The sequence below is a fragment of the Delphinus delphis genome, chromosome 11 (genome assembly GCF_949987515.2).
Source record: "Delphinus delphis chromosome 11, mDelDel1.2, whole genome shotgun sequence".
NCBI classification, from domain to species: domain Eukaryota; kingdom Metazoa; phylum Chordata; class Mammalia; order Artiodactyla; family Delphinidae; genus Delphinus; species Delphinus delphis.
This window is the reverse complement of record NC_082693.1, coordinates 81,788,807-81,805,728: the sequence shown is the minus strand read 5'-3', so window position 1 is coordinate 81,805,728 and position 16,922 is coordinate 81,788,807. Positions and strand designations below refer to the sequence as shown.

Below are 16,922 nucleotides of genomic sequence, written 5' to 3'. Positions count from 1 at the left end.
ATATGTGAACAATGGGGTAAAAATATTCTTTTCCAAACTCTACCGCTTAGCGGTGTGAATTTGTGTTCCCAACTCCTCACAGGTGAGACAGGTACAGAAAACTTCTTTAAGGGTGGCTGAGAGTATTATGTGAGATTATGTGCACATTAGCAGGGTGGCCGACACATGGCAGATCCATAAGAAATGTTGGTTTCTTAATTTTAGACTCTGGGACCTTAAGTTAGCATTTTAGCATCATCAATACAAAAAGGCAGAGGAAGCATTTACAAGTTGGAATGCTTATTCAGAGGGATGGATTGGGATGAGATGAGAGATAAAGGGGGAAGCTAAAGAGCACACTGAGATTTTTGTCTTGGTGACTGGCTCTCACTGGGGAGAAACTCTTGACTATCCATTCATCCATCCATGAGGAATTGCCCTTATGCTTTCGCCAAGGATAGAAAATTACCACGTCATCTTCCACCAGTATCACTTTCTGGTGTTGGCACAATCTGTTCAAGAAAGCCTTTGACATCTATGGTCCTCAACTGGCCCTAAACTGTCACCCTGAAGGCATCTGGTATGGTCTGGAGACATTTTTGATATCGAGGGGTGATGCTAGTCATATCTAGTGGGAAGAAGCCAGGGATGCTGCTAAATATCCTACAATGCGCAGAACAGCCCTTACAGCATAGAGTTCTCCAGCCGAAAATGTCAACGGTGCTGAGGTTGAGAAATTCTGCTCTACATTAAAGGCCCAACTACTTGATTCTAGAGGGACCAGCTATCATGGGAAAAGGGAGAGAAGCCCTTTGCTTTCCTTATTGCTGCCCACCAGAATTACTGTCTGGAAGTTATTATGGGACTGATGCTACCTGGGCACTCAAGGGAAATCAGTATGTCAGGCAATCTGAGTTTTGGAGAATGAGTGGTATGAAGGCATCATTATTACCTGCCAGTCTCTCAAGAGCTTCAGCCTAGATTAGAAATGCTGAAGCGTCAGAAAATGCTCAACTGATGGATTAAAGTTTTAATGAGCTCTGCCCACTAGCTCTACCCATCACAGGTCCCTTCCATCAGGAAACTTGCACAAGCCTCTTAGGCAGACTCATCCACCAGAGGGCAGACAGCAGAAGCAAGAAGAACTACAATCCTGCAGCCTGTGGAATAAAACCCACATTCACAGAAAGATAGACAAGATGAAAAGGCAGAGGGCTATGTACCAGATGAAGGAACAAGATAAAACCCCCAGAAAAACAACTACATGAAGTGGAGATAGGCAACTTTCCAGAAAAAGAATTCAGAATAATGATAGTGAAGATGATCCAGGACCTCGGAAAAAGAATGGAGGTAAAGACTGAGAAGATGCAAGAAATGTTTAACAAATACCTAGAACAATTAAAGAACAAACAAACAGAGATGAACAATACAATAACTGAAATGAAAACTACACTACAAGGAATCAATAGCAGAATAACTGAGGGAGAAGAACGGATAAGTGACCTGGAAGACAGAATGGTGGAATTCACTACTGCAGAATAGAATAAAGAAAAAAGAATGAAAAGAAATGAAGACAGCCTAAGAGACCTCTGGGACAACATTAAACGCAACCACATTCGCATTATAGGGGTGCCAGAAAGAGAAGAGAGAGAGAAAGGAAAGAGAGAGAGAAAAAATATTTGAACAGATTATAATCAAAAACTTCCTTAACATGGGAAAGGAAATAGCAACCCAAGTGCAGGAAGCGCAGAGAGTCCCAGGCAGGATAAACCCAAAGAGAAACACTCCAAGACCCATGGTAATCAAACTGACAAAAATTAAAGACAAAGAAAACTTATTGAAAGCAACAAGGGAAAAACGACAAATAACATACAAGGGAACTCTCAAAAGGTTAACAGCTGATTTCTCAGCAGAAAGTCTACAAGCCAGAAGGGAGTGGCATGATATACTTAAAGTGATGAAGGGAAGAACCTACAACCAAGATTACTCTACCCAGCAAGGATCTCATTCAGATTCGATGGAGAAATCAAAAGCTTTACAGACAAGCAAAAGCTAAGAGAATTCAGCACCACCAAACCAGCTCTACAACAAATGCTAAAGGAACTTCTCTAAGTGGGAAACACAAGAGAAGAAAAGGACCTACAAAAACAAACCCAAAACAATTACGAAAATGGTCATAGGAACATACATATCAATAATTACCTCAAACGTGAATGGATTAAATGCTCCAACCAAAAGACATAGGCTTGCTGAATGGATACAAAAACAAGACCCATATATAGGCTCTCTACAAGACACCCACTTCAGACATAGGGATACATACAGACTGAAAGTGAAGTGATGGAAATAGATATTCCATGCAAATGGAAATCAAAAGAAAGCTGGAGTAGCAAAACTCATATCAGATAAAGTAGACTTTAAAATAAAGTATGTTACAAGAGCCAAGGAAGGACACTTCATAATGATCAAGGGATCAATACAAGAAGAAGATATAACAATTATAAATATATATGCACCCAACATAGGAGCACCTCAATACATAAGGCAACTGCTCAGAGCTATAAAAGAGGAAATCGACAGTAACACACTAATAGTGGAGGACTTTAACACCTCACTTACACCAATGGACAGATCATCCAAAATGAAAATAAATAAGGAAACACAAGCTTTAAATGACACAATACACCAGATAGATTTAATTGATAATTATAGGACATTCCATCCAAAAATAGAAGATTACACTTTCTTCTCAAGTGCACATGCAACATTCTCCAGGATAGATCACATCTTGGGTCACACATCGAGCCTCAGTAAATTTAAGAAAATTGAAATCATATCAAGCATCATTTCAGACCACAACGTTATGAGATTAGAAACGAATTACAGGGGAAAAAATGTAAAAAAGACAAACACATGGAGTCTAAACAATACATTATTGAATAACCAAGAGATCACTGAAGAGATCAAAGAGAAAATGAAAAAATACTTAGAGACAAATGACAATGAAAACACAACAATCCAAAAGCTATGGGATGCAGCAAAAGCAGTTCTAAGAGGGAAGTTTATAGCTATACAAGCCTACCTCAAGAAACAAGAAAAATCTCAAATAAACAATCTAACCTTACACCTAAAGGAACTAGGTACATGTAAAAGTATGAGATTAGATCACTTCCTAACACCATATACAAAAATAAGCTCAAATGGATTAAAGACCTAAATATAAGACCAGAAACTATCAAACTCTTAGAGGAAAACATAGGCAGAACACTTTATGACATAAATCACAGCAAGATCCTTTTTGACCCACCTCCTAGAGAAATGGAAATAAAAACAAAAGTAAACAAATGGGACCTAATGAAACTTAAAAGCTTTGGCACAGCAAAGGAAACCATAAACAAGACCAAAAGACAACCCTCAGAATGGGAGAAAATATTTGCAAATGAAGCAACTGACAAAGGATTAATTTCCAAAATTTACAAGCAGCTCATGCAGGTCAATAACAAAAAAACAAACAACCCAATCCCAAAATGGGCAGAAGACCTAAATAGACATTTCTCCAAAGAAGATATACAGACTGCCAACAAACACATGAAAGAACGCTCAACATCATTAATCATTAGAGAAATGCAAATCAAAACTACAATGAGATATCATCTCACACCAGTCAGAATGGCCATCATCAAAAAATCTAGAAACAATAAATGCAGGAGAGGGTGTGGAGAAAAGGGAACACTCTTGCACTGCTGGTGGGAATGTGAATTGGTACAGCCACTATGGAGAACAGTATGGAGGCTCCTTAAAAAACTACAAATAGAACTACCATATGACCCAGCAATCCCCCTATTGGGCATATACCCTGAGAAAACCATAATTCAAAAAGAGTCATGTACCAAAATGTTCATTGCAGCTCTATTTACAATAGCCCAGAGATGGAAACAAGCTAAGTGCCCAACTTCGGATGAATGGATAAAGAAGATGTGGCACATATATACAATGGAATATTACTCAGCCATAAAAAGAAACGAAATTGAGCTATTTGTAATGAGGTGGATAGACCTAGAGTCTGTCATACAGAGTGAAGTAAGTCAGAAAGAGAAAGACAAATACCATATGCTAACACATATGGAATTCAAGGGAAAAAAGTGTCATGAAGAACCTAGGGGTAAGACAGGAATAAAGACACAGACCTACTAGAGAACGAACTTGAGGATAAGGGGAGGGGGAAGGGTGAGCTGTGACAAAGACAGAGAGAGGCATGGACATATATACACTACCCAACGTAAGGTAGATAGCTAGTGGGAAGCAGCCGCATAGCACAGGGAGATCAGCTCAGTGCTTTGTGACCACCGGGAAGGGTGGGATAGGGAGGGTGGGAGGGAGGGAGATGCAAGAGGGAAGAGATATGGGAACATATGTATATGTATAACTGATTCACTTTGTTATAAAGCAGAAACTAACACACCATTGTAAAGCAATTATACCCCCAATAAAGATGTTAAAAAAAAAAAAAAAGGAACTAGAGAAGGAAGAACAAACAAAACCCAAAGTTAGCAGAAGGAAAGAAATCATAAAGACCAGAGCAGAAATAAATGAAATAGAAACAAAGAAAACAATAGCAAAGATCAATAAAACTACAAGCTGGTTCTTTGAGAAGATAAACAAAATTGATAAACCATTAGCCAGACTCATCAAGAAAAAGAAGGAGAGGACTCAAATCAATAAAATTAGAAATGAAAAAGGAGAAGTTACAACAGACACAACAGAAATACAAAGCATCCTAAGAGACTACTGCAAGTAACTCTATGCTAATAAAATGGACAACCTGGAAGAAATGGACAAATTCTTAGAAAGGTATAACCTTCCAAGACTGAACCAGGAAGAAATACAAAATATGAACAGACCAATCACAAGTGATGAAATTGCAACTGATTAAAAATCTTCCTAAAAACAAAAGTCCAGGACCAGATGGCTTCACAGGTGAATTCTATCAAACATTTAGAGAAGAGCTAACATCCATCCTTCTCAAACTCTTCCAAAGAATTGCAGAGGAAGGAGCACGCCCAAACTCATTCTATGAGGCCACCATCACCCTGATACCAAAACCAGACAAAGATACTACAAAAAAAGAAAATTACAGACCAATATCACTGATGAATATAGATGCAAAAATCCTCAACAAAATACTAGCACAGAATCCAACAACACATTTAAAGGATCATATGCCATGATCATCCCTGGGATTTATCCAAGGGATGCAAGGATTCTTCAATATATGCAAATCAATAAATGTGATACACCATATTAATAAATTGAAGAATAAAAACCACATTATCAACTCAGTAGATGCAGAAAAAGCTTCTGGCAAAATTCAACACCCATTTATGATAAAAACTCTACAGAAAGTGGGGATAGAGGGAACCTACGTCAACATAATAAAGGCCATATATGACAAACCCACAGCAAAGAACATTATCAATGGTGAAACACTGAAAGCATTTCCTCTAAGGTCAGGAACAAGACAAGGATGTCCACTCTCACCACTATTCTTCAACACAGTTTTGGAAGTCCTAGCCACGGCAATCAGAGAAGAAAAAGAAATAAAAGGAATACAAATTGGAAAACAGGAAGTAAAACTGTCACTGTTTGCAGATGACATGATACTATATAGAGAGAATCCTAAAGATGCCACCAGGAAACTACTAGAGCTAATCAGTGAATTTGGTAAAGTCGCAGGATACAAAATTAATGCACAGAAATCTTTTGCATTCCTATACACCAGTGATGAAAAATCTGAAAGAGAAATTAAGGAAACACTCCCATTTACCACTGCAACAAAAAGAATAAAATACCTAGGAATAAACTTACCTAGGGAGACAAAAGACCTTTGTGCAGAAAACTGTAAGACACTGATGAAAGACATTAAAAATGATACCAACAGATGGAGAGATATACCATGTTGTTGGATTGGAAGAATCAATATTGTGAAAATGACTATACTAAAAAGCAATCTACAGATTCAATGCAATCCCTATCAAATTCCCAACGGCATTTTTTACAGAACTAGAACAAAAAATCTTAAAATTTGTATGGAAACACAAAAGACCCTGAATAGCCACAGCAGTCTTGAGGGAGAAAAACGGAGCTGGAGGAATCGGAATACCTGACTTCAGACTATACTACAAAGCTACAGTAAACAAGACAATATGGTACTGTCCCAAAAACAGAAACATAGATCAATGGAACAAGACAGAAAGCCCAGAGATAAACCCACGCACCTATGGTCAACTAATCTATGACAAAGGAGGCAAGAATATACAATGGAGAAAAGACAGTCTCTTCAATAAGTGGTGCTCGGAAAACAGGACAGCTACTTGTAAAAAAATGAAATTAGAACATTCCCTAACACCATACACAAAAATAAACTCCAAATGGATTAGAGACCTAAACGTAACACCGGACACTATAAAACTCTTAGAGGAAAACGTAGGAAGAACACTCTTTGACGTAAGTCCCAGCAAGATCTTTTTTGATCCACCTTCTACAGTAATGGAAATAAAAACAAAAATAAACAAATGGGACCTCATGAAACTTCAAAGCTTTGGCACAGCAAAGGAACCATAAACAAGACGAAAAGACAAACCTCAGAACGGGAGAAAATATTTGCAAATGAATCAACGGACAAAGGATTAATCTCCAAAATATATAAACAGCTCATGCAGCTCAATATTAAAAAAACAAACAACCCAATCCAAAAATGGGCAGAAGACCTAAATAGAGATTTCTCCAAAGAAGACAAACAGATGGCCAAGAAGCATATGAAAAACTGCTCAACATCACTAATTATTAGAGAAATGCAAATCAAAACTACAATGAGGTATCACCTCACACCAGGCAGAATGGGCATCATCAGAAAATCTACAAACAACAAATGCTGGAGAGGGTGTGGTGAAAAGGGAACCCTCTTGCACTGTTTGTGGGAATGTAAATTGATACAGCCACTATGGAGAACAGTATGGAGGTTCCTTAAAAAACTAAAAATAGAATTACCATATGATCCAGCAAACCCACTACTTGGTATATACCCAGAGAAAACCATAATTCAAAAAGACACATGCACCCCAATGTTCATTGCAGCACTATTTACAATAGCCAGGTCATGGAAGCAACCTAAATGCCCATCGACAGACGAATGGATAAAGAAGATGTAGTACATATATACAATGGAATATTACTCAGCCATAAAAAGGAATGAAATTGGGTCATTTGTTGAGACGTGGATGGATCTGGAGACTGTCATACAGAGTGAAGTAAGTCAGAAAGAGAAAAACAAATATTGTATGTTAACGCATATATGTGGAGCCTAGAAAAATGGTACAGATGAACCGGTTTGCAGGGCATAAATAGAGACACAGATGTAGAGAACAAACGTATGGACACCAAGGGGGGAAGGCGGCGGGGAGGTGGGGGTGGTGGTGTGATGAATTGGGCGATTGGGATTGACATGTATACACTGATGTGTATAAAATGGATGACTAATAAGAACCTGCTGTATAAAAAAAGAAAAATTAAATTAAAAATTTTTTTTAAAAAAAGAAAAAAGAGAAAAGAAAATACTCAGCTGAACATGTGGTCAGTAAGAAGACTGTAGAACGTGTAAACACTCCGCAGAATAAACATGTGTCCTTTGTCAGTATTTCACCATTGTCACTGGTAGATCCACTTTAACTACAAGGTAAAGTTTAGGAACAAAGTGCAACCTCCTTTGATGCGAACTTTCATTCTGTTCTTTAAGAAAACCCCCAACACTGAAGTTCACCTATTTTTAGAAATCTATTTATTCAACAAGTAGTTACTGAGTACCTACCCTGGGCAGACAGTGTGCTGGGCTAAAAGCTGGAGCTTAAGTACTAGACATGACAGGCAGGACCCCTGACCTCACAGAGCTCAGGGTCCAGCCAAGGTGGGAGCAGGGCCTCTCCTTCTCTGGCACAGACGTGACAAACATCCTCTTCATGCAAACAAGGTCACTTGTTAATGGATCCCTTTACCTCCCTCATACTTTTTTTCTCAAATAAAAAAATGTTTGATAATTATCTGCCTGGTAGAATTCTGTAATTAGGGTCATTAAATAAGAGAGTCCAATGTTCAGAGAAGTCAATTAAGAATGGCAAGAGAGAGAAAGAGAGAGAATTTTAAAATTCCACGCAAACCAGGTATGGACCTGCATTGTACTCAGACTCAGGAAGGGCTGTGTGAACAAAACTTGGCAGTTAACATGGGTCCCAGTAGGTGGGTACCATGCATTTGGGAAAGCAAGAGAGATTCCCAAATGATTCTCTTTTGCAAAAAGCAGGCACTCAGCCTAAAGAGACCCAGGAACTAAACAGCAGGGAATCACATTTAACAACTGAACAAGGGTCAAGAAACTCAAATTGCCTGGGAGACCAAAATTCAGCTACAGCCTCTGAGTAAAGCCACAAACTCAGCATAGAAAAGAGATTTCTGAGGGCTGGCTTGTGATACTCTCCCAGAACGGAGGCAGAACAGAGAAGGCAGAGGGCCAGGAAGCAGGAGATGCTGATATTCTTCCTGTGTGGGAAGGCAAATTTGCCGCCAGAGTACTGAATCTACTCATCAAATATCTGCAATTATTTCCATTATTCCTTCAGTGAAAATCATTGGGGATGTTAGCGATTATTCGATTCTCTTGGGAAAAGAGACTGCAAATATACCGCAAGGGCTCAAACAAACAAGTGAACTGATTCTCTTCTGTCACTTGTTCATTAAACCAACATTTAGTTTAGGTGTGGGAGGTATAAACATGACCAAGACATGAGTGGGAAGCCTTGTACTTCCAGACAAGAGGATGAAATTGAGGAAGCGGTGCTATAAAGGCAACAAAAAAACAAATCGCAAATGTTTAGACTGTTTTAGAAACAGTCTAAAAGAGTAAAAAATAAATTCCAAAAAATCAAATCGTTCGACTCCCTGCTCTTTTTAAAAAATAACCCCACCTTGGCATTATAGTTCAGGAGTACTTTAATCTCAGTATTTTCTGGTGCAGAGAAAATAAAGTGAAATGATAGGTCACTGAAGAAGACATGAAAGGGCTGTGCAGTATAATCCAAGTATCTATATTTGTCCTCCAGCGTGCCAATTCATTACACTATTTTTATCCCGAGTTCCAAATTATTACATCTGATGCACAGAATTCTGAAGGTATTACATATTGACCTCAAAGCCTCATTAGAAAATGAAAAAAAAAAGAAAAAGGATTGTTCATGTCTCAGTTTAAACACTTACCTGGCTGTTTTATAACCAGTTCATCTTTACATTTAGGGTCCCTTTCAGGTAAGGCCCAAGGCAGCTCCAAATTTGACCCAAGGGCTGGCTAGCAAACAAGAGGTGCTCAATGCTCATTTAAAATAAAAGCTGGTTTAAGATGATATCAATTGTCATTCTCTTCTTATTCTAATTATCTCAGTGCCGTTGCTTGAAAGAATCCGTTTTTCTCTTGGATTCCGAGTTAAACAGGAAGAAAGTGGGAAAGGACGACAATTTATTCAGAGCCAGCCAGGTGTGAAGGATTGTGAGGCTTTCAGCCTGAGAACACCTTAGGAGACAGGCAGTACGAGAAAGAAGCCAGGTTCAGAGGTGCTAAGTATGGTCACACAGCTCATAAGTGACAGAGATGAACCTGAACCCAGGACTGACTCCCGAATCCAGGCTATTTCTAGCTGACTCCTTGGTTTTGTGGAAAGCATTCTACTGTTCTTAAATCATGTTTGGCTTTCAAGAACAGGAAGTCATTTAACCAGCAAACAACTGTCACAGTTTTAACATTTATCTGAATAAAGCTAGACTTTACATCTGTAGCCCGACAAGTCTGACACTTTTACAAATTTAACAAATAGATCAAATTAAATGTTTTTTTAAAAATTCAGGAAAACACAGAGCCTTAGCACAGCTTTGAGCACCTTAGGCTGGGATTTTAAGAACCAAACACTGCTTAGCATTTATATGGCACTAGCAAGACTAGGACCCTCTAGAAGTTCAAAGAGAAAAGAGAAAGAGGGTCCCTCTAGGACCCTCTGCTCTTCAAATGAATCTGATGACGTCCCTAAGGCAGAGACTGCCTGGTGGACCAAGAAGAAGAAAAAGTAAGCCTAATTTAGAAAACTCAAAATAAATAACTGGAAAGGACACAAATCCTTCCTTAGCTGGCTTTATTCCTTTCTAATAGGTCAGTGGTTTTCAAAGTGTGCTCCTGGGAACCCCAGGATTCTTTTGAGGAACTTCAGGGGCCATGGAGGCCAAAAAGGAAACTGCGCAAAGTCCTACACCGTTTACCCCTACCTACTCCAAGCAGCTCAGTTATCTGTCTTACACAGATATTATATGTGATAATATAATATATAATTATATTCTAATTATATATTTATATTACATAATATCAATATTATTGATATTATATATAAAAATATATGGGGGGGAAAAGACAGATTCCAACTTTTAAAAAGTTTGGAGACCGCTGCTAGTGTGTTATGGCAACAATTAAATGGGTATGTTAACATTTCCCCAAAGAAAAACGGGGACAAGCAAGCTGGGGTTCTAATGGTTACAGATGTGAGAGCAGGCACTTTTCTTCTGCCGTGGGAAGGTAACTCAAATGCTGTAAGATTCAAAATGTGCCTTTAAAAAAAACAAGTCATGAGTTTTTTAAAGATGTGTGGTTGGGAAGGATGCTGTTTATAAAATTACAGAGCATACACGACGGCATGGGGTGCCCACAACACACTCTGCAAAGGGGCCGAGATCATTAACTCGTGCCCAAGACAGCGTGTTTCTTAAGAGGAGCTTCTCCTGCAACTGCTCCATTCTAAAGAGAAGACAGACACCTTGGCCACTTCTGCAACAAGGCAGCTAATGACGGCACCTCTTCCAGCACTGGGAACGACATAGAGAAGGACTGTATACCTGATGCAAACTTTGCTCAGTAGTCTCGGTTCCCTTCTCACAACTAGAAGCAAGATCAGTGATGTTGTGCATTAAAAACCCTAAAAGTCTACTGACCATAATTGTCCCTTCTCTGGAAAGAGCGTGAGCTTTGGATGTAGACAAACCTGGGTTCAAACACTAGTCCTCCCACTTACTATTAGATTGGGTGCTTTAACTTGTTCAAGCTTTAATTTCTTTACCTTTTAAGTGGGGATAATACAACGTACCAGAGAGGATTGTTGTGAGGAATGAAGAGAAGGTGGCCGCCAACACGTCCACAGCGCTTACCGTGTGCCAGGCACTAAGGGTTTTGCACAGATTTTCTATAACTACCTCCCTTTTATAGATGTGGAAATTAAGGCAAAGAGAGTTTAAGACTAAATAAAATAATACAGGTAAAAAGTCAACCACAGAGTTGCCAGACAAGATGTTCAACTGATGTCAGTTCCTCCCTCTCCCCCATCTTCCCCTTTGAAACAGCATAGCCATGTGAATTAAAAATACAATGGGAGGGCTTCCCTGGTGGCGCAGTGATTGAGAGTCCGCCTGCCGATGCAGGGGACGCGGGTTCGTGCCCCGGTCCGGGAAGATCCCGCATGCCGCGGAGCGGCTGGGCCCGTGAGCCATGGCCGCTGAGCCTGCGTGTCCGGAGGCTGTGGGAGAGGCAACGCGAGAGGCCACAACAGTGAGAGGCCCGCGTACTGAAAAAAAAAATACAATGGGAAATCAGGGCTCAAGACACTGGATTCAAAACGACTCACTGGATGTCACTGAGAAATGACTAAGTCTCATCACCCACAGAAGCAAGAGCACCACCAACGTGGGAACAGCTATAGGATTGCTTAGGGGCATATGCAGGCACAAAGGGTCGGACTATAGCGTAACAATCATCCAATAATCCTTCCAACCTCCCAGTTCTCCTTCCAAATACTTTGCTATTTGCTCTCTCTCGTTCCCTAGTCCATTAGAACCTAATGGGCTACATCACAATAAAGTCTGCAGGGTATGAATGCCGCTCAGGAGTCCCCAGAGTCTATACAGTTGGCCCTCTATATCCACAGGTTTCCCATCTGAGGATACAACCAACCCATCTGCAGCAGACAGTTTCATTCAGTTATTGCTGACATTCCCACTCCTCTACCTCACATATCCAGAGCTGCACAAAGGTTCTAGAGGTTTTGCAAACTACTCTGGTCTCCAAAGTGCTCCACTGGCTACTGCTGAGCTGCCCCCTTTGTGAGTCTACAGTGGAATTCACTCACTCATGCATTAACAAAATTTACTGAGCAGCTACTATACTCCATACTCTGCTCAAGGAACTGGGTATACAACAAAGAAACAGGAAGATGAGACTGCTGCCTTCACAGAGCCTCCAAAGTTCCCTGAATGCTGAAGGATCTGTTCCTTCCTCAGGCTGCAGAATCTCAGCCATGGCTGGCAGTTCAGGTAGCCCAGGCACAGGTCCCACAGGCACACAACACAACCACTCCCTCTCTTCCCATCCACCTACAAGAAGCCATGCTACCACTGCAGGACACTCCAAGGAAGCCTGTCTTAGGACATTCCTCCTGTCTATTTCTCTCTCTCTCTCTCTCTCTTCTTCTCCTATCTAAGCATCAGGCACTCAGGAGCTCAGACTTTCAGAGAACAAGAGGCAGGAACTTTAGGCAACACAAAACTCTGCAGAGGACTTCCCTGGTGGCGCAGTGGTTAAGGATCCGCCTGCCAATGCAGGGGACATGGGTTCAAGCTCTGGTCTGGGAAAATCCAACATGCCGCGGAGCAACTAAACCCATGACCCACAACTACTGAGCCTGAGCTCTGAAGCCCGCAAGCCACAACTACTGAGCACACATGCCACAACTACTGAAGCCCACGCGCCTAGAGCCTGCGCTCCGCAACAAGAGAAGCCACCACAATGAGAAGCCCGGGAACCACAATGAAGTATAGCCCGCACACAGCAAGAAGACCCAATGCACCCAAAAACAAGCAAATAAATAAATAAATAAACTTACTTAAAAAAAAAACAAACAAAAAACTCTGCTGAAACAAAGGCATTGAAGAGACCTGGCTGCTAACTTGGGATGAGAATAGAAAGGGAGGGAAAAAAAACATGAAGGAAACAATACACACACACCCAAACACAAGTATCCCCTTACATTAGACTGCCACATATAAAGGCTTTTCTCCTAGAAAGCAAATGGGTTGCTTTCACTTTGAACAATAAGACAAAGTTTTTCCTGAATCCAACTGTGCACCAAAACGTTCACCACTGCTTTAAAGAGTTATGCCTAGTACCGTACCTGGCATATGACAGGTGAGATGGATACATGAATGGATGGATAAAATAACTCTTTCCTTCCTATAAGCCATACATCTGATACGGGGGAAGTTGAAAAACAACTTATGGACGGTTAACCATTCTGAGACATCTTCTTTTGAACAGATGAAGCTATACTTAGGGCATAAGCAATATAGGAAAAAATGTATTTTACCATGTAGAAGAATGGTAGAGGATTTCTTGCATCCAGATGTAACAACATAAGAATCAAACTGTAAAAATCCAAAGTAGTTCATTTTTTCCTAATCATTTTTATCTCACTTTTTATTTAGCATAACAAGGACTGACATACAATGAAATATTGACTTTATCATATATTAATCATATCGCCTGGGGAGGTATATTCACCTTTAAAATGGAGAAAATAGTATCTATTAATTACAGTTGTTTTAACAATGACAAGAGATAGTAAGGGAGAGCACTTACTATGATGGCTGCTAAGACACTCAAGAAATGTTTGAAACATGCGCGCACATACACGCACGCACACACACGCACGCGCGCACACACACACACACACACACACACAGAGTCTTCTAGCTCAATCTTGAAGGTCATACATATATGTCCACAAATTCTAAGAAACAGTGAAATCTTTCCATCATCCTGCTAATCCCAATAAAAACATTTGTAGCAGACAAGGAGTTTTACTGATGTTCAAATCCTATATTTTTTACATTTTTTATATTTTGGTCTTTCAAAGCTTTCTACAAACAATAATCTAAGGTACAGTCCCTTGAAGAACCAAGCCATGTGTTTTTATACTTAGAAATTTCAATGAACTGGTTAAACATCTGAATCATATTTGGAATCTCTAGTTAGACTCTAAAGGTAGATAAACGGCCCAAATCTTTCTTACACGAGTTGCCCCAGACTATGTGGACAGCTTCCCAAACCTACTTAGCATAAAACTTGTTTTTTAAACAAGAAAATAAACAGATTAATTCTCAAACATTGGAAAATTCTTAAACCTATAAAACTTGATTTGCTTTCTAAAATGAAGTAATATTTCCCTTTTCTTGTTTTTAAATTTAAATATTAAGTTCTCACAAACTTGTACTCTTCTACTTGTTCATAAAGAGATCACCATTCTAAACTATAAAACAGTTAACATCATAAACAAATGTGTTTTTACTAAGGTGTGCTCACAAAAACTATGATAAAAATAGTCTTATGAACATTTAGTTCATTTTTTTTACAATATTACTAGCTTTTTGATAAGTTTTTTTAACATCTTTATTGGAGTATAATTGCTTTACAATGGTGTGTTAGTTTCTGCTTTATAACAAAGTGAATCAGCTATACGTATACATATATCCCCATAACTCCTCCCTCTTGCATCTCCCTCCGTCTCACCCTCTCTATCCCACCCCTCTAGGTGGTCACAAAGCACCGAGCTGATCTCCGTGTGCTATGCGGCTGCTTCCCACTAGCTAGCTATTTTACATTTGGTAGTGTATGTATGTTCACGCCACTCTCTCACTTTGTCCCAGCTTACCCTTCCCCCTCCCCGTGTCCTCAAGTCCATTCTCTAGTAGATCTGCGTCTTTATTCCCATCCTAAGATCATTCAGCCCTAAAAAAATCGAAGTTCATCTCCTATATCTGCATAGAAGCCAGCTTTTATCATTTATTAAAAAAAAAATCCCTTCAGCAAAGTATAATCTATCATCTTTCAAATCAAAGGAAGTAATTACACAATTTTATAACTTTCCATGAAAAGTTAATTTCTTTCCAATGTCTATTAATTTGATTTTTATTCTCCTGGGGACATTTTTTCGCTTTTATTCAGTAACCTAGTATGAAGGGATTGCCCACCCAGAACAAATAGTTGGTCCTCTTATAGTCTTCATTAAAAATATTTCTCTCAGAAGTAGCCTCATCTCCTTCAATTCCAGGATCCTTCACCTCAGTGTTTAAACCCTATACCAAGTACATTCATGAAGGAATTAAACGAAGGGTAGGAGACTCTCCATTCCACTCTGGTCTCCATTATTTATCTTATTATGTCAGCACTTAACTTCTCCCACCCTGAGCTGTCCTACCTGTAAAGTGGACTTAGTAATTACCCCATAAGGTCAGGAGGGTAGTGCAATGACAAAAGGGGATAAATAGTACTAAAATGCTTTAAAATGTTCACAGAAAATATAGAAATATAAATATAATTTAGAAATATGTATTTCATTGTATAGAAATGCAATGTCACAAAACTAAAAGTAGCAAAAGATTGCAGTAGTTCTTTATACAAGGCTCGTCCAGTCTACACTCTTCAAATCCAATATTACATAATACTATTTGATATTAAAAGACTAACATTATCTAGAATTAGAGCTCTGACAGCAGAACATGAATGCTGATGACTTAGTATGTGATACTGCATCCCCAACCTCAATGCTAAATCTCTAACCTGAGCAAATGTATTGATTATGATAAAGTTCTTAGTGAAAACTGTATAACAATAAAACAGCGGAAGAAGAGTAAACCTTGATTAATCAAAATGCTTAGAAAAGAGGAGTTTACTTCTCGGTCACGGCCCAGCATCAATGACTCCAATACCCATTTTGGACAATAAAATTCCCCTGATTTCAGCTTACTGCGTCAACATTTACTTCTTACTACTGATATCTGAGTGAAGGAATAGTATTCTGTTTTCTTAAAGATTTTTCTTTGATTATGATTAATCAAGGAATCCAAAAAATTATAATACCCAGTTACTTACTAAATATTATAGCATACTAACTATACAGAATTTATAATCCCTCTACAGTTTTCCCACTAGGCTTCATCGAAGACCCCAAAGCTATGTGGTTCAGTTTCAAAAATTAAACCAGCATTTCACTAACCATCTCTTCTGGTATCAAAATTATTTTACACAGCATCTCTTTTAAGACATCATTTTATTTTAAAGCTTGGCATCTAAGGTTTCTAGTTTTACTACCCCTCCCAAGTGTTATAACACTTTCTCCTTTCACGGTGAATTTAAAATGGGAGTGAAACTTACTTTCTTGTATTGCATTAAGAATCTCTGAAAAGTCCACATCACTCTTTGGCCCGTCAGGTAGTATTTGCGTATCCAGCTGGTAGCTTTGCAAATCCACACCTCCTTCTAGAGAAACGAAAGATATTCATGGAGTTTGCACTGGTTATCAGACAGCCCAGCATCAGGGTCCCAAGGAGAAGCAATGTCAAAATCTAAAAAGAACAGCCAGCTGGTTTGCCAATGATCCTCCCACGTGGACAAATGACTTTTAAAAAATGAGGAACATTACCAGCCATTTGCCCCTTATGGGACCAAAAAGGTTTAATTGTATTTCCAAGGCAAAAATAAGGCAATTACTTTATTAAAATACCACATACTTCATAGTATTTATGGATGATTTCCTAGGTGAAGAATATAATATGCTAGCCTCCACCCAAGGACATTTAAAATTATTCTCAGCTTCTACATGGCTAAAAAGGGACATTCACCACTAATACTTTATGAAACCATCTTCCTTAAAATGGTAATAATTTATTTAAAGGAAAGGATTTAATATTCCTGATATCACAGAAAAACGGTATCAATTTTTTCTCTCACAGTTGGACTTCCCCTGTTATATCATTTA

The 16,922-nt window shown here is 39.1% G+C and overlaps 1 protein-coding gene across 1 annotated transcript in view; it reads right to left on the bottom strand.

The window, feature by feature from the left end:
• The window catches only part of ANO4 (anoctamin 4), a 215,727-nt gene extending 199,378 nt beyond the window's left edge, over positions 1–16,349 (bottom strand). The window contains exon 1 of the mRNA XM_069541243.1: positions 16,319–16,349. Within this exon, the coding sequence (XP_069397344.1) occupies position 16,319 (1 nt within the window). The 5' untranslated portion in view covers positions 16,320–16,349. The remainder of the gene's footprint in view (positions 1–16,318) is intronic.
• Positions 16,350–16,922: the final 573 nt, after the last annotated feature.